The sequence below is a fragment of the Pipistrellus kuhlii genome, unplaced genomic scaffold, assembly GCF_014108245.1.
Source record: "Pipistrellus kuhlii isolate mPipKuh1 unplaced genomic scaffold, mPipKuh1.p scaffold_m20_p_5, whole genome shotgun sequence".
Classification (NCBI taxonomy): domain Eukaryota; kingdom Metazoa; phylum Chordata; class Mammalia; order Chiroptera; family Vespertilionidae; genus Pipistrellus; species Pipistrellus kuhlii.
Genome location: NW_023425551.1, coordinates 56,159,316 through 56,175,755, shown reverse-complemented (window position 1 = coordinate 56,175,755; position 16,440 = coordinate 56,159,316). Strand labels below are relative to the sequence as shown.

Here is a 16,440-nt window from a genome sequence, read left to right as displayed (position 1 = left end):
ATTTTCTATTTCTATTTAAGTTAGTAATTAAGATAAACCATCCTAGATTATTTATATGAATTTTTATTTTCATTCGTCCATGCCAGCACCGTCAAAGGAAAGTCAACAGATTAAATCTACGTCTAAAATAAATTCAAAGTTTGTAAAATGATCATGTAGAGTAGTCATGGTATGGAGTACTTCAGTCAGTCATTCACAGCTACTATAACCAGTAGTCAGTCACCCAAGTGAGTGCTGACAATTAAAGACACAGTTAGGTAAGAAAGTGAAAGCATCAATGTGGCCAAAACTTAAGAGATAAAACTGTTGAAAGACATTGTCTGGCCAATGGAAGTCAGCTTTGAAATAAAAATTGAGGACTCTGTTTTACAATGCACTATCTGTCTATAACTGGCACAGTTAGTCATGCCTTTTACTTTATCTTCTTTAGATGGAATTCTTTATTTTCTAGGAAACAGTGCAGATCTGCGATTAGTAAAAACTTATATTGAACTTGGACTGCCTGGGGGAAGAGTTGATTTTCTTATGTCTGAGAGAAATCAGGTACGATATCACAGTATTTTCAATGGAAGCAAATAATTTTGTACTACTTTCTACCTAAATGTTTGCTTACTACAAAATGCCTATAGTAGTAGAAATGTTTTTTCTAATTTCTAAAAAATTTAACATTAATGCATATCCCCAGTAAATTAAATGATTGATAGTTCTATTTGTTAGCTCTTCACAAATGCAGAATTTCTAGATTTACATTTCTATGCAAATATTCCATTAATGAAATCATTATAAATAACATAAATGCTGGTAGTTGGCTAAACAGTTAAACAACTAAATGAAGTGTTATTAAGAACATTGAACCTTTTTTCCCTAGAAAGTCACCATTTTTTGCTTATTTTAATATAATCAATATTACATTCACCAAATTATCTTTAAAAAACTCTGGTCTTAACCATATTTTAGTACCTAAATTAAAAATATTTATGTTCAATTTTTCATGTGATTATACATTTTCAGTATGTAATGTGTCTATTTTACTTTTGTTTAGAATGATACTTTCGCTGATTTTGATAGCATGACTGATCGTCTTCTGGATGAGATAATACAATATATTCAGATATACAGTCTAACAGTTTCAAAAATAAGGTAACTTCTATATTACACAACTATTTTTATATCTCTATGAATTATAGAAAACCTAAAAAAATTTTGTGACAGTTTTGTCATCCTATTCTGAATATAGGAGATCACAATTCAAATTAATTGGAAGAGAAAAGAAAAACTTAAAAGATCACATATTATGTGATTCTGTTTATATGAATTTCCAGAATTTGCAAATCTATAGACAGAAGTAGATTAGGGATTGTTTAGAGTGGGGGGGAAATGGCAGGTAGGTAGTTGATAGCTAAAAGTACAGCATTTCTTTCTAGTGAAAATGTTATGAAATTTCTTGTAGTAATGGCTGTACAACTCTGAATACACTAAAAATATTGAATTATACACTTTAAGTGGATGAATTATATGGTATGTGAATTATATATCAAAAAAGATGTTACAAAAAAGAGAAGTTAGAAGGAAAATGGATATATAAACACATAAAACAATAAAAATGTTTTCAAAGTTTTATGACTATAAGTTAGTTTTCTACAAGTAAGAGATGTGATTAAACCAATATGTCTCATTATTTAATCAGATATTGAGGATATACATGGGAGAGAGAAAAATATTTATTTCTTCTAGTATATTAGGAATTAGCAAAAACTAACCTTCATTCTTCAAAATGAATAAACTAATTATCTTCATATCCCCATTAAGTTAGAAGAAGAAGCTGGCTCTGTATACTATAAGCATTTGTAGTTTCCAGTCTAAAGTATAAAAGTATTTTCTGGTCCACACTCAAAAGTGGGAAGTTCTTTGACTACTCTCAAGGCACAGCTAAAACATGCATTTTAGGGAAATAGATAAACAAGTTTCTACTTAAAGTTTAAAGAAAAACACAAAACAGATTTCTGTTAAGATATGGGGATAGCTACAAGTATGTTGGGAGAAGAAATTATTTTCTCATTCTAATCCTCTTCACTTATAGAATTTTAAAATACTCCTAGCTTACTAAATTTTCTACAGTGATCCTCATGTTTTTTTATTCATTTACTATTTTATGAGAAAAATATTTAATTTTTTCATTTATCCACAAAACTATTCCCTCTTCAGATTAGGTTGTTAGTTATAATCACCCATTATCCAAAAGCCTGATCTAGTTGATTGAGGACTGTTACTCTCACCCCACAGCTTTAGGAAAATCAGTTCAGGAGGAAAGTTTGTCCTGAACTTCTCACTAGTTATATGGATAAACCAGTGTTTAAACATCTTTCATTTCTTTATATATACATACATATATATTATTGATTTTTTTACAAAGAGGAAGGGAGAGGAATAGCGAGTTAGAAGTATCGATGAGAGAGAAACATTGATCAGCTGCCTCCTGCACACCCTCTACGGGGAATGTGCCTGCAACCAAAGTACATGCCCTTGACAGGAATCCAACCTGGGACCCTTCAGTCTACAGGCTGACGCTCTATCCACTGAGCCAAACTGGTCAGGGCTCTTTTTTTGTTATTGTCCCCAGGAATTCATATATTATCTATTGTAAAATAATGCTAGGTTTCTTTTCATTTAAACTATAAAGGCTCTTTTCGTTTAAACTATTTCTTAATAAAGGTGAAATACTTTATAAATGATCTTAGACTTATAGTAGGAAAATGCACGTTTTAGCTGTGCCTTGAGAGTAGTCAGAAGAACTGCCTACTTTTGAGTGTGGTCCAGAAAAGTTTGTTTTCAATTATTGTTTAAGAAAATAATTGTGTGTGTGCCTAGGGAGACAAATTTACCTAGTCAGTGTATATTATTTATAAAGTGTAAGCAATTATACTTATTTCTAAGCAATTGCAAAGTATAAGTAACATTATCTGTATATTATATTGTTTCCATAGAGTAAGCAATTTAAATTACTAATAGGAACTTTCTACTACAGTAACATTTTTTTTCCTTCAAAATGTAAGTTATCTCATTTCAAAGTATCAAACTATAATTTTAAAACATACTAGAAAATTTTTAACTCTTAATATTTTACATCTATGTTTAGTCATATCACTTTGATATTTGTTTTTAAAAATATCATATGGAAGAAATGTCTGTTTTTTTTTCCCTCTTAAAGCTTTATTGGACATTCGTTGGGCAATTTAATAATTCGTTCAGTGCTTACAAGGCCAAGGTTTAAATATTACCTCCACAAACTTCATACATTTCTGTCTCTTTCTGGACCTCACCTCGGTACACTCTACAACAGCAGTACTCTTGTTAATACAGGTAAAAAGTTTTATTGTTCAGTATAAAAATATGGTATGGGAAGAAAAGTCAAATATAGTGTGTGTTTATTTTAGAGCCAATTGGTCACATACTTGAAAATTCATGAAAAAAAATATGTAGCTGTTTTCTGTTTTGTCATGCCCATGAAATAAGCTGATCAGTCATTTCAGAAAATGAATATTACATTGAAGTTGACATTTGTAAAAAGGAACTAGAGCATTTTTTTTAATTAAACTAAATCTTTTTAGTAAATGTTTATCTTATAAACAGGCTATTCTGTTCTATCAGTTAAACAGATAGCCAGTAAATGTCTATATTTAATATATAAGTTATAAAATATTTTATATAAAATGTTAACTCTGATTTTAACAGTGGTATTATGAGGAAATAAATTCTAAAATTTTTAAAGAAATTAAAATGAAAGTTAAGAGCCCATTTTGATTAGAAAAAATATTCTCACTAATCTCATTCTTTTTAAAAAAAAATATATATATATATATATATTTTATTGATTTCAGAGAGAAAGGAAAAGGGAATGAGAGATAGAAACATCAATAATGAGAATCTTTGATCAGCTGCCTCTTGCATATACCCTACTGGGGATCAAGCCTGCAACCGATGCATGTGCCCTTTACCGGAATTCAACCTGGGACCCTTCAGTTTGCAGGCTGACTATCCATTGAGCCAAACCAGCTAGGACATCACTAACCTCATTCTTTTATTCTTTTTTTATTAAATATCGTTTATTGATTTTTCACAGAGAGGAAAGAAGAGAGAGAGAGCCAGAAACATCAATGAGAAACAATGACCAGCTGCCTCCTGCACACCCGCTACTGGGGATGTGCCCACAACCAAGGTACATGCCCTTGACTGGAATTGAACCTGGAACCTTTCTGTCCGCAGACCGACGCTCTATCCACTGAGCCAAACCTGTTAGGGCCCTCATTCTTGATTTACTTTTTATTTGGCTTTGTTTTTCCTTAGATTTTTTTTTAATTGTTTTTATAATTTAGTCAGTTGATTTCTATTGAGAGGATAAACTATATTTCATTTTTTTTGTTTTTTATTGAGCCTTAAAAGTATTGTTTTGATTTTGTCTTTCACTTCTTTCATTGACAAAAAACACACACACACACACACACACACACACAAAAATGTTTCTTTTGTGTCTTATTTAAAAGCTGGTTTCCAAAATATAGCTAGTTCTAAATGTTTTCAGATTGAAAATTAGGACATGAGAAAAATGAAATCCATAAATAATAATAAAAAAATAGAACCCATATAAATAAGATGCAATACTTTGTATTTCTTTCTTCACTAAACTTTCTCCAAAATAGGCTTTCAGTGATCAGATTTAATCAATTAAGTTTTTTTTCTTAATTTCTCCTCTTCCCTTCTGTAATATTAGAAGCACCAAAAGTAAAATTGAATATTCCATAATCTTGAAAACCAATTCCAGAATGATTAGAGTTTCACAGAAAATACATTTAAATATGGGTAACTGGTAATATAAAGAAATACAGTTAAATATGAAAGTTAAATTATATTCAGCTATTGCTAACAAACATTAATCAAGTCCTCGTTCTCAGAGTTGATCTTATATAATCAGTCTGCCATAACTTAACTATAATTATAGTGTAAAGTCTCAGTACTTAGGTGTTCAGATCTACTACTTTGAAGTTTTATCTCCCCCTTCTTCTTTATAATTTGTCAATGAAAGACAAAATCAATTTCCCAGATTTATTCTTCATAGATCATTATCTATTTTATTACTGATAGAGAAAGAAATAACCATTTTAACGTCCGTTAACCCACAGTTAACCTATATGTGGATGTGTATACATTTGTTATAAAAAAATGAAAATATTATGTAAATATATTTATTAGCCAACAGAATGCTAATTTGGAGGATGTCTCTTCTGAAATGAAATATATTAAAATTAATAACCTTGGCATATGTTACTGTATATTTCTAGTTTTACTCACATACCATTTATAACTTTCTAGGTCTGTGGTTTATGCAGAAATGGAAAAAATCAGGTTCTCTTTTGCAATTGACATGTCGAGATCATTCAGACCCTCGCCAAACTTTCTTATACAAGCTTAGTAATAAAGCGGGTAAGTATATAGTAACAGTTTATAAAAACATTGACTTGCAAATCCTTTTTAGAAAAACCTTTAGCAAGTAAATTATCTACTGTCTTTCTGCTGATTAAAAAGTATTAGTCAATTGTAACTTCTTGGTAAATGAAATAGCAGACTCACATTTAAAACTAAGCAATTGGTTTAATTTCTTCACATGATCATACTTATTTTTTAAGAGCTGCACAGCTACATTGAAATTATCCTAAAATTTTTACCATTTGTAATCCATACCAGTTATAAGTTAGTCAGTTTTTTACCGAGTCCTCTGCATATCCTAGCCCTCCTGTCCTTCTAGCTGCCTCGTACCCCAATCTTGAATCTTCTTATAAACTGACACATATTGTTCTATTGTTCTACTTTCCTGTTCTAAGGCTGTCAAACATTTCTGGAAAATGTCAATAACTAAACTAGTAACAGTTATTCCTTCTTCACATTGTTACCACTTACGAGTCTTGTTCTTCATCTCTTACTAGCTTGTTATTAAATAATAAATTTACTATCTTCTGTAATATTAGAAGCACCAAAAGTAGAATTGAATGTTCCACAATCTTAAAAACCAGCTGCAGAGTGATTAGGAACTGGTTCCCTATACATTCTTTCCACTGAAAAGGTCAGGATTCAATTCCCAGTTAGGGTACATGCCCGGGTTGCGGGCTTAATCCCCATAGAAGGCGTGCAGGAGGCAGCTGATCAGTGATTATCTCTTATCAATGATATTTCTTTCTCTCCCTCTCCCTTTCTCTCTCAATAACAAGTCAAATTTAAAAATCAATAAATTTTTTAAAAATCTCCATCTTTATCTTCTTCCAAGAATGTTATCTTCTCTTTCTTCTAAAAGTAGAGATATAACTGAAACCTAGATAATAACACACCCCTATTTCTCTGTAGAGCAGAGGTTGGCAAATTTTTTTTCTAAAGGGCCAGATAACAAATATTTGGCTTTGTGGACCGTATGATCTCTGTTGCAACTACTCAACAATACCATCATATCACAAAAATAGCCATAAACAATACATAAATTAATGAAAATACCCTCCTTCTTGAATCATTTTCCTCCCTTCAATTCTGTAACAACAGCCTCTCTTGGTTTTCTTTATTCTTGGCTCTCTGCTTCCTACATAGGCTCCTTTCCAGCCTCTCTCACCTGCTGTTCTCACTCTGTACATTCTCCTTTGATAGTATCATTTCATATCCATCTTCTTCACGATTGGCACTGCTCAGATATTGTATCCCTACGGCCTACTAAACCCAATATACTGAATATACTCACTTAAATGTCAATAACTAAACTAGTAATTGTCCTGGTGCATGAAATTCATGCAAATTAAAAGAGGATTAATTAGAAGAAATATTTTAATATTGCTATTTGCCCTTTTTCTATAATAGAAATGTCAGAGATGAAAGAAAATTTGTAAAATGTATATTAAAACCTTTCTCCTGTCAGAGTCTGGGACACACCAAAGGACCCACAGTCAAGTCCCCACCCATCCACGTAGGCTTTAAAATTGCACGAGACCCAGACTTGGCTGGTCCCTTCCCCTTTTCCCCAAATTGGGCTAGATCCAGACCTGGCCAGTCTCACCTTTGTCAAGCCCCACCATGGGGGGGTCCAGCCTCAGGTCCTCTGACCTGGTGCCAGGATGGGCGGTGTGGCCTGAGGTCTCCCGTCAAGCCCTTCCGGGAAGGGGAGCATGTCCTGAGGTCCCCCATCAAGCCCCGCTGGGCGGGGGGTGGAAGGCGCAGCCTCAGGTCCCCTGCTGATTGCTCGTTAAGGTTCATAACCGGAACTCAGCCTCTGCTGTGGGTGCAGCCATCTTATGTTAAGGAAACCCCACCCCTGCTATAGGCGCAGCCATCTTTGTGGCAGAGTGATGGTCAATTTGCATATTCCCTCTTTATTAAAGGATGGGTACCTCAGATGCTTCAGACACCCCCTCTTTCAACTCAGATTTAATTCTCTGGATTTTACAACTATAGGAATGGCACCATTATCATCTACCCAGACTGAAACTTAAAAGTTGTTCCAGACTCCAATTTCTCCCTTTCTCCTCATATCTATGGAGTTATCAAGCCCTGAAACATTCAGCTTTCTTTAGCTTCTCTTTCTTTTCTTTGCCACAGCTCTCATTCAACCTCCATCACTTTTTACTTATTAGGTTATTGCTGTGGCCTCCAGACTGGTTACCCTGCCTCCTGTATGACCCCTTCTCTCCAGTCTCACTTCCTTATGAGATGAAATTATCTCCTAAAAATTAAATCAGACTATATTGCTCCTATTTGAAAATCTTTTCATAATACCTTGCAACTTTTAAATTTAAGTTTAAATCCTAAGGCTTAGGGCATTGAATCCTTTATAATCTGGTCCCTACTTATTTTAATTGCTTACTATCTTACTCTTCCCACATACACATCCTTTTCTTTAGTCATACCACACATGTTTTATGCTTCTTTATGTTTACCCATACTTTTTCTACTACTGTTTCTCCTGATGTGTTTGCCCTTCTTTTCAAAACTAAAGTTAAAGTCAAGCACCACTTACTATCAAAAGCTTTTCTTGATGCTCTCTGATTCAATGCTACTCTGCTCTCAGAGTACCTAATATATGCCTTTATATCTCAAATCTTTTATTTCCAGGATTTACTTCATCAATGAATTCCTATCCTCATTGGCCTGCTAGACATCTCTACTTACATATTAAATTAAATATGTTTACTACTGAACATATTGTCTTCTTTTGCAATCACTTTTTTCATCCTTTTTTAAGGGGCACTCTATCTTCTAAATTACATGGTTTGAAACACCTCAATGCCATCTTTGATTCCACAGCCTAAGATTCTTTGTGTCCCACAGCCCAAGATTGCTAATATCTCTGAATTCCTATTAATATTATATATGAACCTATTTTGTCATACTCCTTACAGTTTATCTGATGTGCCTCATTTTTATATATCTTATCTTCCTTTCTTTAAATAGGATTTGCTGTAACAACCCTTTCCACCCTTCATATATATATACACTTAGAATTTACTATAGTTCTTCCTAATAGTTGTTTGGTATAAATCCATTGAATTAATGAGTGATCTTCTCAATATTATTTTCAGTATCCAAAAGCAGGTCAGATATATGGTAAGCTGAAAATCAAATCTGTGTATTGGTGACTGATAGTTCCAAGTCTGAAGTAACTTGACTGTATAAACTTAATCTTTGGTCTTTTAAATCTATCCTTTATCTTCCATCCTGCTCTTAAAACATTTGATATGAACACTGGACAGATTTAGTAATTGAATATAGCTACTTCATTTGAGTCCTGCTTTAGCCTTTCAGGATTCTACCTTAAATGTTGTTATTAATATGATAAAAAATCAGGGATGGTTATTTCATGGATTGTCTGTTATTAGAATCAATGAAAGAAACTTTTTATAAGTTGAGTTTTATGACCTTGTTTCTAAAGGTACAGATCAACAATAAGTTTCTTACAGTGTACAGAAATATATATATGATCAGTAAAACTATAAGATATTCTTATAAAAATCCTTAATTTTAAATATAGTGTATAGTTCTCATGTGAGAAAAACTTACACTAACTAGAACCATTTTGTGTAGTGTGAAGTTTTTACCACTGCTCCTAATGGGTAAGGAAATATATGAAAGGTAAAATTAAATATAAATGTTTCCCAGGGTTTGTGCATTTTACAAAGTAAAATTTAATTAGCAACATAAGAAAATAAAAACAAAAAGGAGATATATGTACTACTATAATAAAAATAAAATAAAAACATAACTATAAAATCGTACAAAAATTATATACTCCATGGCATTCTTCATCCAAACAGATTTGTATGATCTATAATAATAAAAGCATAATCTGCTAATTAGACCAGACAGCCAGCCAAACGACCTTCCAGATGTCATTCCGGACATTATTCTGGACGTCCTTTGGGATGAAGCTGCAGCAGCAGGGGCCAAGGCAGAGGCAGTTAGGCAGGGGCAGGCAGGCAGAGGGGTTAGGGACGATCCCACAGGCAGGCCTTAACCGGCAGTCAGACATCCCCAAGGGGTTCCGGATTATGAGAGGGTGCAGGCCGGGCTGAGGGAGCTTCCCCTTTCCCCTCCCATGCACTGGGCCTCTAATTAAGATTATAATTATTAATAGATATGAGTAGGTCTTTTGCACTTGAGTTATTTCTAAAGGAATAGTTAAAACTTTTGCTTATAAGTTATTAATTTATTATTTGATTTATAATGTATGGCAAGATTCTCACCTCGCTTCTGGTTGTACCAGCCTAACACTATGTAACAGCCAAACTTGAAGGTACACATAGGTATTAGTTCTGGTTGAAACACTGACTAGGTTACTTAATCTAAATAAGCTTAGTTTCTTCATTGGTAGAATGGGAATAATAATATCTTCCTTACAAGACTGTTAAAGATTACTTGAGGTAATGCATGTAAACAATTACCATTCTGAATAGCATTAAAACTCAATAAATGTTAAACAGTAAAAATAGCTCTAAATGAAGAAGTGTCTGAACTAAAATAATATTAGTGTTTTAGATAATAGAAATTTGCTCACATGAATCTATTTTAGGAAATATTTTAACAAAATTTTTAAAAATCAGCTCAAGTAGGCCTGGTTGATTTGGCTCAATGGTTAGAGCATCAGCCCGTAGATTGAGGGTTGGAGGTTCAATTCCAGTCAAAGGCATGTACTTTGGTTGCAGGCTCAACCCCTGGCCTCAGGTGCATGCCGGAAGCAACTAATTGATATTTCTCTCTCACAGAGATGTTTCTCTCTGTCTCTCCCCCCTCCCTTCCACTCTCTCTAAAAATCAATGAAAAAAGTATCCTTGAGTGAGGATTAACAGCAAAATATCAGCTCATCTAAATGTCTATTTTTCCAGCCATAAAAATTATTCAAATGACTTATGAAAATTGTTGTCATGTTTTAAGATTTCTACTTATACCCAAATATAAGTTTATTAATATATGCCTGAATTCAATTAATATTATTGGACTATAACATGAAAGAAGACTGTTTTTTTTTTCTAATAATGACCAGTGCAGTAAATAATACTAAAATATTGGAACAAATAATAGCTGACACATACATTTCTATATTCCAGATACCACTTAAGCATACTAAACATATTAGCTGATTTAGCTTTATGAAGTAGTACTATTATTGTCCCCATTCTACAGATTAGGACACTGAGTCATAGAGAGGTTGAGTGATTTGCTGCAGGTCACAGAGTAAGCAAGCATTCAAGCATGGTTCAAGCCATGTTATGTTAAGCCATTAATGTATATTTTCATTACATGATTTCTCTTTAGAGGCTATTTCTAATTGCAGTTTTAAATATCAACAAATATTGATTTTTAAATTATAACATTATCACAGGGGTTGGAGCAAGTTTGTTTTGAGCCATGTCCCCCTCCTCCCTTTTTTGTCATTTAGAGAATTGTGAGAAATGAGTAGTCAATTCCTAGGAAATTATTACACTGTATATTCTATCCTGTATAATAAAAGGATAATATGAAAATTCACCAAATGGTGAAAGACCGGTTGCCAAAACGCACACTGAACACCAGAGGGCAGACACTTAATGGAGGAGCTGCCCCCTGGTGGTCAGTGTGCTCCCACAGGGGGCTCGCTGCTCAGCCAGAAGCTGTGGTCATGGCTGGCCAGTGCAGAGGTAGTGGCGGGAGCCTCTCTTGCCACTGCAGCAGTCAGACATCCCCCAAGGGCTCCCGGACTGCAAGAGGGCACAGGCCAGGCTGAGGGAACCCCCAAGTGAATGAATTTCATACACCGGGCCTCTAACATACATATAATTACTTTATTCACAATGTAGAAATATATGGGTCACATTAGAAACATAAGTAAAACAAAAAAGCATAGAACAATGTTTACATAACCGTTTTAAGTAACCAAAATGTGATTATTAGGTGTTTTTAAACAAAAAGTCCTAGTGGTGATTTCTCTTTTACGGTTTCACTCTGTGAAAGGTGCAAAGTCTTAGATGAAGGAACTAGAGCAATGTGGAAGGTAAATGAATATTATATATATATTAGGTGACACCAATGGTGAAGTAGTCAAGATTACATAGAGACAAGGATCATGGGCACTTGTACATTCCATTATAAGGGCTCAAATACAGCCAGAAAAGAATCTATTCATGTTGAAACTTACAAAAACATACTATCCTTTTAAGGTCTTCCCAAAAACATCTGCTTAGATTCTCTTTACCACTGGTTGTTTTCTGACAAATAAAGGAGCTTCCTGCTGTGCTACTGTGGCTCAAGATAATTTTCTCTTCCAGTAGATTCTAGGGGTGTTTAATATTAGGTATCACTTGATTTGTAAATAACATTTATATTTTGTTTCTGAAAATATGGGAACGAATCAGCATCAGCTAACATTTTAGGAAGCAAATTCTATCTAACATAGTATTTAAAATAAGTAATAATAAGAATAGTTTAATATTGCTTAGATTCCGTTTTATGAGTACAAGGTTTTCTTAGTTTCAGCACTATTGACATTTTGGCTGGATAATTCTTTGTCATCATGCATTGTCCTATGCATTATAGTAGGTATATTTAGCATCCCTGGCCTCTACCCACAAAATACCAGTAAAACATGCACTCTTAAAACCCCCAGTCCACAGTGTGACAACAAAAATGTCTCTAGACTCTGCTAAAAGTCCTTTAATATGCAAAACAACCAGGGCTTTAGCCAATTTCAAAAAGTAGATAAAATGAATCAATATGAATTGCTTTAAAACATTAAAGTTTCAGAAAAAAATGAGACATCAAAAGTATTAGGAAGACTATAATAATGAAAATGAAACTTATCACTCTTACAGTGTTCATATATAATAAATCATGTTATTACACAGTACAGAAAAATATTGACGATTTACTTTAATCTTTTTCTTGGTAATCTTGAAAAGTAAACTAAATTATTTTTAAAACTTTTTAAATTCTATTTCATTTTGTAGATGGTGAAAATCTTGTTACTTTCACAAGTTAGATGTAACTTCACCCAAAAATTAGCCACTTTAGGGGTGAGGGAAGTGCTAACCTGAAGGTCGTTAACTAGGTCATCTTTGAGCAGGTATTGTAGAATCAGTGTAGGTGCAGAGAAGATGAACCTAGAATAAAAAGCTTTCAAAATAAAATAAAAAAACTCCAGACATTTTTATTAGATGGACTTCAACTCAGATTATCTATTCCCTTACTTCCCATTGAGACTCTGAGCCTACCATGTTTCACGTTGAGTTTGTGCCTTCTCCAGCCAAAACAATTTCAAGGAATTGAAACCCAAAGATTCAAAAAGAGTCACAATCTATTTAACTAACTTGGTTCTTGGATAACACAAAATCAAATCATCTAAACAAAAGTACATTTTTAGTATTTATGTTGAAAACTATTGAGATAGATTGATTACTAAATTTAAAATACATTTTAAAAATAAAGTACTGTCTTAGGAATCACATTTCAAAATATGACAATATATTTATATCAGTATTAAGATCTTTTTTAAAATATATTTTTATTGAATTCAGAGAGAAAGGGAACGAGAGATAGAAACATCAATGATGAGAGAATCATTGCCTCTTGCACACCCCCTACTGGGGATCAAGCCCTCGAGCCTTTGACCGGAATCGAACCAGGGACCCATCAGTCTGTAGGCCAACATTCTATCCACTGAGCCAAACCAGCTAGGATAGAATTAGGATCTTTTATTCTATTTCATCATCATGGAATCTAACACTTTAAAGTGTCTTAGAAATTCCCTCAACTAGCCCCATCAGTGTGGCTGAGTTGGTCCCATGCACTGAGAGGTTGCAGGTTTGATTCCCAGTCAGGGCACTTAATGGGTTACAAGATCCAACTCCAGTAGGGGGTGTGCAGGAGGCAGCTGATCCAATGTTTCTCTCTCCCCCTCTCCCCTCCTCTTTCTCTAAAAATCAATTTTTAAAAAAAAGAAATGTCCTCAATCTAATCATTATTGATTTTACCTTTCTTCCATTGAGATGCCTGAACTTGGGGAGACATAGACACTTCCCTCAAGGATGTCAGTCTAAAGCAGTGATTCTCAACCTGAGTGTCATTTCTCTATAGAAGTATATCAACCAAACTAGCTGAATCAATGATTGAGCGTCAACCTATGAACCAGAAGATCATGGTTTGATTCCCAGTCAAGGAATATGCCCGGGTTGTGGGCTCGATCCCCAGTGGGGGAGGTGTGGGAGGCAGTCGAGCAGTAATTCTCTCATCATTGATGTTTCTGTCTTTCTCTCCCTCTCCAAACTCAATAAATATATATGTATATATATCTATATATAAATATATATATAAATATATATATTTTAGATATATATTTTAAAGTATATCATATTCTCTGCAAAAAGCTATTATTTTGAAAAGCATATTTAATGTAATTTTTAAATGTAATGCCTACTATTTTTATGATATAACTATATAAATAAAGATGTACCAAGAAATTGGAGGTGAGCCGAAACCGGTTTGGCTTAGTGGATAGAGCGTCAGTCTGTGGACTGAAAGGTCCCAGGTTCGATTCTGGTCAACGGCATGTACATTGGTTGCGGGCACCTCCCTGGTGTGGGATGTGCAGGAGGCAGGTGGTCGATGTCTCTCTCTCATCGATGTTTCTAGCTCTCTCTCTCCCTCTCTATAAAAAAATCAATAAAATATATATATTTTTTAAAAGGATTTGAGGGTGAGGGGTAATTGTAATGTTGTATAAAGTCCAAAGACAGGTTGATTGATTTTTTTTTTTAATGGAAGAGATTATAATGTTTTGCTACTGATAAGAATGATCTATACAAAAGAGAAAACTAATGTAAGAGGGGGATGGGAAAGCTACTAGAGTCATAGCCTTAAATAAGCAGGAGGGATACTAGCATACAAGTATAAGGGCTAAACGATTATTGCTTGTCTCATGTTTTATTATAAGTATATTTCCAGTAGGACATGATCTCACTCATCTAGGGGAAATGGTGAACAACATAGACTGATGAACAAGAACAGATCCAGAGATAAGGAGCCATGGGTTAGACTGTTGGACCTCAAAGAGAGGTTGGGGATAAAAGGGAGAGATCAACCAACGGACTTATGTGCACACATATGAGCCTAACCAATGTCAAGGACAATAGGGGATGGGGGCATGAGTGGGGAGGAGTGGGGGTTGGAATGGGGGTTGGAATGAGGGTTGAGGACAAATATGTGATACCTTAATCAATAAAGAAATTTTTTTAAAAAAGGCTAGCCTGAGGTGGGAGCATGAACAGTTCATCAGAAGGAGCTAGGGTGAAGGCAGAACATGAAAGTACAGGTATGGTAAGTGGGTTTGTGTTAAGGTGGGAGTATGTGGAAGTTCTTTTCTATCATATTCTCAGTGAAATAGAAAGCAAGAGTGAAGAGGGGATAGAAGATGCTGGCAGTTTAAGGAAAAATAGGAAAAAATAAAAATGAACGTTATTAAGCATAGACTATGGAATGCACAGCTCCAAGTAGTATTATTTATGCAGAGTGTGGTATGAATTATGCCCCTAAAATTGTGCAATATGGTAGCCCTTTATGGAGTATACATATATATACCTTTTAGATAAATAAAGAAGCTAATTGTTTTGTTATATGACTAGTTTCATGCAACTTGGGATAAAATTTCAGTAACAGCAGCATACTTAGATTTACAAAGTGCAGTATCAAAAACCACTTGGAAGTAATGACATATAGTAGGACGGTTTTCACATGTTTGGCTCATTTAACCACTAAAAATTTTTTGCAAAAGTGTATACCCCCTAATAAAATTTTAGGGTTACTATCATTTGAAATAGTTGCAGAGGATATGTTTTTAACATATCCAGTTGTACATATTTACTGTAAATATGTCGTCATAAAAATATAAAGATTATTTTAATTCGATTTATGGAAGATGTGTGCCCCAAGGCTATACATCATGATAAAATCTGAAATAAATTGGAGAAATATATTTTTCTTGTAATGTGGGAGCAGGACAAGCCATTTATAGAAAAGTGCTCATATGGAAGTTGGATTTTGGAAATCAGTTTCCTTAAAGCTATTCATGCCCATCTACCCCTGCTTATTTAAAACCTTGGCTTAATAGCTGCCCCATCCCTCTCTCACATCAATTTTCTCTTTTGTACAGATTATTCTTGTCAGTAGCAAACCACTATAATATCTCCCATTTTTAAAATATCAATCAACCTGTCTTTGGACTTTATACACCTTTACAATTATCGCTCACCTCCAAATTAAGAGAGTCTTAAATTACCTATGGGGTAAATGTATACCACTTTGAAGATCTATCTGCTCTAAGATACGTAGATAATTCCTAAAGTAGCACTAATTGCTGATGAAGACATTGCTGTCAAATGGAGCCAAAGTAGAATGAATTTGTCTCATGAAATGTGAAAATGGAGGGGGAAATCAATTTTTCTTAATATCCTTAAAATATGATTGTGTAATTGAATTCCTATTGTAGATGTTTATTTTACTTATATCCCTTGAATTTTCTATACTTAAATTGCTGTTATCTCCTCATTGTGGGGGGGGGAAAAAGAAAATGGTCTTATATTTGGTATAAAGGTTATATACAGTCTCAACAGGCTGAACGGGGATCTATAGTCTTCTCATTATTAGGACCCTTAGTTACAAAGGCTTCCTTTATTCTGGATCCACAATAGTTCCCACAGTTGGTTTATTTAAAAATATGAATTTCAGTGGACAAGAAGTATCAAAATTTTAATCTGGAACATTCCAGAAACAAAATTGTATACACTACACACTCTAATTGTAATGTATTGCCATTATTGATTTGTATGTTATTTAATAATCACATAAAATGTTTATTTCTTACTAGTCTGAGACAAATAGTAAAACTGGAAC

The 16,440-nt window shown here is 33.9% G+C and overlaps 1 protein-coding gene across 41 annotated transcripts in view; it reads left to right on the top strand.

Annotated features, from left to right (window-relative positions):
- The window catches only part of FAM135A (family with sequence similarity 135 member A), an 88,391-nt gene that overhangs the window by 67,353 nt on the left and 4,598 nt on the right, over positions 1-16,440 (top strand). For 22 of the 41 annotated variants that reach the window (XM_036413277.2, XM_036413275.2, XM_036413269.2 and 19 more), the window contains 4 exons: positions 431-543; positions 1,043-1,140; positions 3,209-3,360; positions 5,368-5,478. The exons of 1 other annotated variant lie outside the window; for it this stretch is intronic. In XM_036413277.2, coding sequence (XP_036269170.1) covers positions 431-543; positions 1,043-1,140; positions 3,209-3,360; positions 5,368-5,478 — 474 coding nt within the window. Of the gene's footprint in view, positions 1-430; positions 544-1,042; positions 1,141-3,208; positions 3,361-5,367; positions 5,479-16,440 lie in introns of those variants that run through there. 18 more of the 41 variants (XM_036413266.2, XM_036413258.2, XM_036413267.2 and 15 more) reach the window with 5 other exon arrangements.